At 34.4% G+C, this 9,732-nt stretch overlaps 1 protein-coding gene across 1 annotated transcript; it reads left to right on the forward strand.

Annotated features, from left to right (window-relative positions):
* The first annotated feature begins 4,754 nt into the window (after positions 1-4,754).
* Positions 4,755-9,373, forward strand: LOC111985619 (uncharacterized). The gene is made up of 9 exons (XM_065762538.1): positions 4,755-5,015; positions 5,765-5,766; positions 6,753-6,838; positions 6,934-7,002; positions 7,219-7,331; positions 7,534-7,645; positions 7,737-7,880; positions 8,630-8,804; positions 9,092-9,373. The coding sequence occupies exons 1-9, from the start codon at positions 4,964-4,966 to the stop codon at positions 9,215-9,217; spliced, it is 879 nt and encodes a 292-aa protein (XP_065618610.1). The 5' UTR covers positions 4,755-4,963; the 3' UTR covers positions 9,218-9,373.
* Positions 9,374-9,732: the final 359 nt, after the last annotated feature.

A 9,732-nucleotide genomic window follows, 5' to 3' on the forward strand; every position in this document is an offset into this window, starting at 1 on the left:
AACCTTCAATTGAGTGAAAAAGTCAATAATGGAAGTCTCACCTTGATGAAGGTCTGCAATCTCTTTCTGAAGATTGTAAATCTTAGGACCATTCTTTTGAGCAAGACGATCCCTCAAATCATTCCAAATTCCCAAGGCAGTGTCTTCATAAATGATACTAGCTTGAAGCTTAGGAGAAACTGAGTTTGTCAACCAAGTTCCCACCATATTATCACACCTGATCCAAGCTTGAATAGCTGAAGGTGTGGATACCAATGGAGATGACAAAGTGAGTGTGCCATCAATGAACCCTAGTTTGTTCTTGGTGAGCAAAGCTTTCCTTACTGCTCATGCCCAAGCTAAGTAATACTCACTCCCTGTTAAAGGTTGAGTCACGAGGACAGTGCATGGACTCTCTCCATGGTGCAAAAATAGTGGATTATCCATAGGAGATTCCTGAGCAGACAGAGGAGCATTCTCTGCTGTGGAAACAGAAGTAGAGGTAGCGGAAGCCATTGATGATAAGGAAAGAAATTCAACAAGTTGAAGACAAAGAAAATCTAAAAGAAAATCGAAGAGAAAATTGAAGAAGAAAACCAAAACCTAGACTGGAATTTGGGAAAAATCTAGAACTTTAGAGAAAATTCTAGAGAGAAAGCTCTGATACCATATCAGAGAATTGTGATGAAACTGTAATTCTCATTAACTAGCAATCAGAGTACAAAGCTTTGTATATATATGTACAGAGGAAAAGTAAAACTATCAAAACAAACTAATTAACTTCTACACGTGCTACACAATAACAAAAACTAACCTATACACGTGCTAACTAGATAACAGAAAAACAAATACACTAGCTACAAGTCGTTTTGCTGCTCTTTAAAACATTGCCTCTGTCGTTTTTCTCCAACTCTATTCTGCAGTTGACCTTGCAAGCTGGATCCTCTTCTATCAAGCCTATCTGCTCCTGCTTAAGTTCATTGCCTTTATTCTGATACAAATGAATCAAGGCGTGGGCAAAAAGAAATAATTTTAGCTCAGTGGAAATGGAAGAAGCCCAAGCGATGAAGCGGTCTTTGAAACTAGCAAGACAAGAACATCAGGGAAACAACAATGGTGGTAGAGGCCATAACTAGCAAGGAAGCTGACTCAGGATGGCATATATTAACTATTATTGGTAAGGAGAACTACAGATACGTTAACTCACGAGCTTGGCAATGGGCTTTGGCTTCTAATTTGTCAAGAGCCTTATAACTAAATAGTGTTAATTAGTGTTTTCAAACGGAGATTTGCAGCTAAATAGAGTTAACCGGTGTTTTTAAATGGAGACGATAATAATTTGAATCTCCCTCCATCACTTCAAAAAAAAAAAAAAGTTTTGGTCCCTAATTCTTAAAATTCTTCTTTCTACAATGTTCTTTTTCAAGAAAAACCAAGGGATTATGTTCATTTCAATTTTAATGTCAGAAAAAAATAAAAATAATAAAGGGTATGACATGAAGAAGTAGAAGCAAACACTCTATCACCAAAAGGACAAAGTTTAGCTACAAAATTGGTTGTGCCTAAGGCTACAACTTTACTCAATAAAATAAATATTACGATATATTTTAAAAATCTAACTGTTAAATTCCATGTTTTTTATGCTCCTAATATGCATGTCAAATTTTGTGTCAATCAAATATTATTTACTATATGATCTATAAGCTTATATTTTTATACATAATTTTGAACTACAAAAACTTGCAATTTGAACAATTTATTGATGACATAGCTATTGATTTTTAATTTTCTAGAAATTTTGCAAGCATGGAGGATATAAGAAGAAGATGTAATCCAAAGGTGAATCATCTCCAATAAAAAGATATTAAGTAAGGTTGAATGCTTGATAGCTAAACTTTGTCCTTACAAAAATTGAATTCAAACTCCGTTTTTGTTGAGGTCTTAGAATTGTAGCAATAGCTTGAATGCTTGATAGCTGAAGAAGTTTAAAATTGTGCAACCATCATGGGAGTTGAACTTATATGCCTTAATTTTTTTTTGGGGGGGGGGGGGGGGGGGGGGGGGGGGCATTTTNTCGAATTCCTTGAATTTTTTTTTTTTTTTTTTTTGGTGGGACTCGAGTTCCATGAACTCTAGTTCAAGGAACTCAAGTTTCAGAATTTTTTTTTTTCTAAGTCCAAGTTCGCTATAACTCGATTGTCCAAAAATCGAGTTTTACATTTAGAACTTGATTAATAGTTTTAGATATAGGAAATTTTGCTGGAAAGTTTTTGAGAAAGGGATAAAAGCCTATTTTGGCCCATAGTAGGATCATAAGGGCTGTATGGACCAATGTATAAAAAAATGAAAAATTTTCAAGGATAATTTTTTTTGGGTTCAATGATGGACAATTAAATTCAATTATGATATTCTTAAAAAGAAAAAGAAAAATGAATTATGTAGTTCATTGATAAATGTAATGTGGTTCATTGATCAATGTAATCACATTATTGAATTTAATTGGAGAGCCTATGATACTACACATAGTGAATGATACCAAGAGAAGATTAAGGAAAAAATAAGATCAACATAGTATCCCAAAGAGCTGGCATAGTGGTTATTAATGGTCTTGGGTTAGTCATCTTTAGATCACCTTGAAGGGATTACTTGTCCTAATTACATGTGTGTGTGATGCCCGGATGAGGAACTTCAAATACTTCGACAATAGTCAAGTACCTAAACAACTCTTTACACCTTCCCTAGAGCATGAAAAAAAAAAAAAAAAAACCAGGATTAGCAAAGTAGATGAAGAACGAAAGTGTCTATGTAAATATTACTAGAAGTCTAGAAGAGTTCTGATCCAGCGTGAACCTCTATTTGCCAAGTTAGTAAGATCTTTTTTTGTCCCTTTTGTGGGTCTTCCACCGTTTTTCGCCATTCCTTTAATGGGTTGGTAGTCAAGTTGACCCCAAATGCCCTTAGCATGGATTGGTTTGGATCTAAGCTCCTCTGCTCTGCTGTCTGCACCTAATGGTTGGATCTTGAGGCTGAAGAAACTCAACATATGATGGTTTCCTCCTCATGCCTGTCACAGGGTGGGTTTTCTCTCCTAGATCTGTTGTTTCCCTGATTAGTTGGTGGCTTTGAGGTGGATTGTGTAGAACATGGGCTATTTAAGGGCGGCTTGTTAGAGGTGTTTGAGTATTGTTTTTTAAAATGATATGAAAACTGTAATTTAAAAAATGTTGTGAAAACACGTATTTAAAGTACTCATAATGCAAAAAAAATATGTTTAGTACTGTATTTTTAATAATGTCTTTTCAAAAGTGAAAAAAACATAATTATGTGTTTGGTATGTGTGTGTGGTTTTTTTAAAAAGTGATGACATGTAGTCTAATTGGTGGGACGTACAATTTTTTTACTTATTTATAAAAGTGTCATTGAACAACGTTATTTGAAAATTGAAAACTAGTAAATAGAGTTTTCTAAATTTAGTGTTTAAACATCCTAAAATAAGAAACATAACTCAAACACTTTTACAAAAGTCTCTTACCAAATGCATTTTTTTTTTTGGGGCCTATAATTTTTAGTGTTTAAACATCGAAAGGGTTGTCCAACACACCTGGCCACCTGCCCAACCCACCAGTACCCGACTTGCATTCACCCGATTTGACTACTCCGGCGGTCGGATGCGGGTCCCGAGCTCCAAAACCCAATGCCAGCGGGTTGGGTTCGAGTCCCCTCCATCAAAACCCGTGAAACCCAACCAGCCTGAAGACATCAAATTCTAGCGAATTCTCCAGCTTGCCAACGAGTTTTCAGCTTGATTTGGCAGATTTCGGCAATCAAAACAATTAGATCTAGCATAGATACACTAGATCTGGCGATTCTCAGCACGATTTGAGGGAAAAATCATCAAATTTGAGGAAATCCTCACCAGATCTTGGCCTAATTGGGCGAGATCTCGCTAATTTTGGTCGTTTTTCGGTGTTTTCTGTTGGGTTTCGACTTCACTAGAAACCAATGCCACTCGACGGCAAACTGATCCGCGAAACTCAACCCTCTTAACGGGTCGGTTGCGGGTTGGGCACCTACCTACCTGATTTCTTAAGGGTTGGTTGCGGGTTAAGCACAAACTCGACTTGCCCAACCCATGGACACTGCTAATGGGCATAACAAAATTTCACAATAAGTTAAGTTGTTTGCTCATCAAAAGTTAAATAAAATGAGGTAAACTATAAAAATAGGATAAAATATTATTTTGGTTTCTAAATTTTATCAAAAATTTGTTTTTTGTCCTTAAATTTATTATAAAAAAAAAAAACTTTTTTCGTCTCAAGCTACAAAAATAGGGACAAAAAACAAAATTTTAAAATAATTTAAGGATAAAAATAATATTTTTTTTAACGTTTAGGGATGAACTTTTTATTTATTTATAAAGATTAAAAATCAAAATAATATATTAACCATAAACATAATATAGAGATTCCCCACAACTCTTTTTCTTTTAGAGGAATTGTCCCACCACAACTCAAACAAGGGTGTTGTGAATATTTTGGGATTTTATTGTGTGCCTAAACTTTATCATATTATAACTTTTTTATTTTATTTAATTTTAAAAAAGAGCTATTCATTTGTGAGATATAGGCGAGCTAACATAATCAAACGGACAAGAGAAAAACACGGAAAACGTCCAGTCTCTGCAAAATAATCGCAGGAGATAATAACCCAAAAGAGAGAGAAAAAAAAACAAAGTGGGTTTGCTCAAGTTGAATAGAAATCGAATCAAAGTGAGCTTTCCTTTCATTGTTGCTGTCTTGTACACTCCTTCCCTTTCTAGTTCTCTCTCTTTTCCAGTCTTCTCAATCAATTATACTTCTACTACTATTCCATTATATTCTCTCTCAATATATATATAAGAAATTCAGGGTTTTGAGTTTTTTCCCATCAGGTCCCAAATTGTTTTTGTTTTTTTTTATCATCATCTTCATCGACATCATCAAACATGGAGAAAGTGAGGAGAGCATCTCATGCTGGTTCATGGTACACTGACAATCGTAAGCCCCAATTTTCATTATCCTCCCCAAACAAAACCAAACACAAAAAGTTGCGTTTTATTTTTATTTTTATTTTTATTTTTTTCCTGTTTGTTTGTTTGTTCTTTTGTTTTTCTTTTGCATGCATAGAGGTCTATTAGTTTGATTGTGCTCTGATTTGTGTATTGTTGTTATTTGCATTGGAAGATTACTACTGGGTTTTGGGGTTATACTGTAATGTCGTTGAATTTGGGATTGATTTATTGAAAAAATATATATATATATATTTTGGTGGGTTTGACTGGGAACTAATAGAGTGGAGAGCCTTGTTAGGAAAATTTTGATTTGGTTGAAGAGGGTTTTTGAGTGTTGAATTTAAGGGTTTTTGAAAGGGGTCTGGTGGTTTGGTTCGAAATTGCAAAGCTATGTTTGATTCGAGAAAATTTGAGTGAAAAAGAAGATTATCTCTATTCATGCTTTTCAGACAAAAATTTCAAGTTGACTGCTGACTTTACAGTTTAATGTTAATAAACTTTCAAAGAGGTCATTGCAATATATTTTTCATGAGTATTTTAAAATTCTAGCAACAATGAGCTCCAGCTATTGAAGAAACCCATCCTAGCAATCTATTAGCTTAAGTGGAAGAGACCCAGAAAGCATAAAGTGGTAACGATTCATTGCAACACTAGTGTTAGAAGTACTGTCTTATTGATAAGAATGTGAAATTTCCCTACTTTTTATTTTATATTTTTTGGGTGCATGTAATTCAGCTGTAAACATCGTTGATGTAAACTATAGGACTGAATTCAGGAAAATTAATGTTAATTTGCATTATATATGTAAATGCATGGTAGCCTCCATTGTTTATTTATTTCTATTTCTTATTTTAGCTAACTTGCACACCTGCTTGGTGCGCTTTGAACCCACAACCTCACCCTACACCTTACTCTTACAAGGGAATGAGGTGTCGTTTGAGATGGAGCTCAATGGCTCTTTTTCTTTTTCTTTTTTTGTTGGTAAACAGCTCAATGGCTTTATTTGCCATTAAAATGATCTTACAGTTGAACACTTCATCTCACAGTAGATAATTTCACTTTATTGTATTGAACCTCTTGATATTATCATTAAAAGAATCTTGTGTGCCAAGAGCCTTGAAGCTCAACTAGCATTTTCTAGTGTTTCCAATTGGGATGTCTAGGGTTCAAATCCTTCCTCCAGCAACTATTGATTTTTTTTTTTTTTTTTTTGAAAAGGAAATTTAAAAGAATCCTGTGTAAATAATTTTGATAATTTGTATGCAGCAGCTAACCATGACAAAATGAATGCTTTTCTACTGTTGCGTATGCAGAAACATAGATTAGTAGATGTTGAAATATTACACTACGAAGAATATTATTTTTTTTTTTTTTTTTTTTGAAAAGGAAATTTAAAAGAATCCTGTGTAAATAATTTTGATAATTTGTATGCAGCAGCTAACCATGACAAAATGAATGCTTTTCTACTGTTGCGTATGCAGAAACATAGATTAGTAGATGTTGAAATATTACACTACGAAGAATATTTTTTGCATGCATTTACCTTTACATAAGTTTAAATATGCTCTAAAAGTTTATTCATTACATTACACACATGTTCTGAAAGTTATTCATGTTCATCATAAAGGAGCACAAATGCATTCTTGTATGTGCTGGACGATATCAAACATTTTTATAAATGATCTGGAAAGTGCGTCTGATATTATTTCTTTCCCTTTCTCAGCTAAAAAAATTAGCAGAAGAGCTTGAAGGATGGCTGGGGGCATCTGGCCTGAGCAAATCTTCTGATGTACGAGGTGTGATTGCTCCGTAAGTTATTATGGACCTCTGATGCTGTGTTTATAAAAAATTAATAACATTTCCTATTGTATTTCATAACTATTTTTGTAATACTGGACCCACAGGCATGCAGGTTACTCATATTCAGGTCAAGCTGCCGCCTATGCATTTGGAAACATTGATCCGACAAACATGTGTGCTTTCTTCTTGCTCATCCCCTTCCTCTCTTTTCTCCTATTGTTTTGCTTTAGCTGTACATAACATTAATGTTCACAACCTGTCTAAAAACCTGTATCTTAACAAGTTGAGAGATCGTGTAATCATTAATTATACACTATGATTATTATTCAAAAAGGCTAATTAGTTTTCTGCCCATTTAGTTGCTAATATGAGGTTATTTAGAGTTTCAGTTCTCGGGTATTTCTTCTCGGTCCATCTCACCACTATTACACACCAAAATGTGCTCTTTCAACAGCCACAGTTTACAAGACACCCATTGGGGACCTACCTATTGATTTGGAAGGTATTCTTATGCTCATTTTTAAATTTGGGGGAGTTACCCCTTGTAGCCAACACACACACACACACACACACACACTCACACTTCGTTTAATGAGTTTTTGAATAGTTCAATTTTGTTTGAATTTTATCCTTTCATTATCATATTCTTGTCATTCATTTATGATTTTTGTTTTATGAAATGAATATTTGTTTTCATCTATCAGTCATTGAGGAGCTAAAAGCTACTGGAAAATTTGAACTGATGGATATTCGTGTTGATGAAGCCGAACATAGCATGGAAATGCACTTGCCATATCTTGCTAAAGTATTTGAGGGGTAAATTCATCATTATAATATATATATATATATATATAACTTCTATTTTCCAATCTTCTTTCTTGAAGCTCACTTTAGGTGATACCCACAGGCACCCGGTAAAAGTTGTACCTATTTTGGTCGGTGCTCTTAATGCTGAAAATGAAGCCCTGTATGGACAGTTGCTTGCCAAATATGTGGACGATCCAAATAATTTCTTCTCTGTGTCCTCTGATTTTTGTCATTGGGGTTCTCGGTATGTTTTGTTCACAAGTTTACTAACATATTTGCTCCTTTAGCCTACATGATAGTTTGTGAGTCAATGTTTTTGATTTAGTTACTTCTTGAATTGCTACCCTTAGGCCTTAGACATGCATATAAATCTGCATGCACACACACACTTTTATGATGAATGTCATGTGTATATCATGGTTTTTATTTATTTTTTTGAGAAACATATCTTGGGCCTTGTTCACTCTCTCTCTCTCTCTCTCTCTCAATCACTCTCTCTCTCTCTCACTGCCTTGCGAGGAAATGTTATTTAAGAATCTCAACTCAACAGGCTGTGTGAACCTTTTTTCACAATTCTGCCTCACCTTATTCTTTTATGCAATCAAGTGTTCAAATGCTTGTTGCCAGTGTAGCTCATATCTGGGATTTACCATTGCATCATTATATTGGCATTGTTGTACCAGTGAGATAATTAGTTTGACTCTTGTAAAATGCCTCATTGAAGTGAGGTTGTTCATTTATTATATGTGTTCTTAATTTATAATATGAATGTTAGAGTTAATGTTAAATTTGTTTTTTGAAATAATGAAAACAGAAGAGGGGTACATTTTATTTAGATATTATTTTCTGGGCACGTATTGTACTGGCTCTCATCTAACAGACATGCTTAATGAATACGAGCATGAAGTTAGAGCTGATTTTCCTTTAGCCTGCTTCATCAGTTAAATTGCATGTAATTATCTTTACATATCTTGACTTGTCTATCCGTGTCAGGTTCAATTACATGCATTATGACAAGAAACATGGGGCCATATACAAATCTATTGAGGCCTTGGATAGGATGGGCATGGATATAATTGAAACAGGAGATCCAGATGCATTCAAACAATATCTGTCGGAATATGACAACACCATTTGTGGACGCCATCCCATTAGTGTTTTCCTCCATGTAAGTGCATCAATTTTTTTGAGAAGTTTCCAAATGGATTGATGAATGATCCTTGAAAACATTTTTAGTGGGAATTTTTTTTTTTTTTTTGGTATTCTGAAATGTTTGATCATCTTGTTAGAGAGTTCAACTGATTTTCCTATATAGCCAAGAGTAAATTTTCTTGATCTTTGTTTTATATTCATGGTTTCTTTGTCTGTATGTATTTGTTGCAATTAATGTTTTACTTCTTTCACTTCACTGCAACAAACAAGTTCTAATATTTTACTATCTATCGAATTCATCAGATGCTGAGGAACTGCTCAACAAAGATAAAGATCAAATTTCTACGGTATGAACAGTCAAGTCAATGCAAAAGTACGAGAGACAGTAGTGTAAGTTATGCATCTGCAGCAGGGAAGGTGGATGCTTGAAGCTTAATTGTTGCCAACTTACTATATATTCAGAAATTTAATTTCTTTAAATTGGCTGTAATATTTAACTTAATCACTTGCAAGAACTGCTGATTGATGGTACTCTTTTCCCTGTTTATATGTTTAATACTAATAACGGATCACTCTGCCTACTGAGTTCTGTCTTTTGTAGCACTTGATGCATTGAGTTAGCCTGTTATTTTTATTTATTTTCTTTATATATTCTCATTGAGGTGGCAGTCCACTTGGGCTCAAATTAATAATGGGGCATGCATGATGTTTGATTTGCTCTGGCTATTGCCATGAAAGTAGACTGATTTTTTAGATTGTGATGGTATGATGACAGTGTGGGCGGAAATGATAATAGGAACTTAGTGTAGCTAAATGATGATGGGAGCTAGTGTAGCTCAATTATGATAATCTGCTTGTACCATCAATGTTATCATAACTTCGATTAGTATTTAGTAGGGTGTTGCAAGATAAGAATCTGAGACAACCAAGGTGGTGGTGCTGGT

Source organism: Quercus suber, unplaced genomic scaffold, assembly GCF_002906115.3.
Source record: "Quercus suber isolate HL8 unplaced genomic scaffold, Cork oak 2.0 scaffold_462, whole genome shotgun sequence".
Classification (NCBI taxonomy): Eukaryota; Viridiplantae; Streptophyta; class Magnoliopsida; order Fagales; family Fagaceae; genus Quercus; species Quercus suber.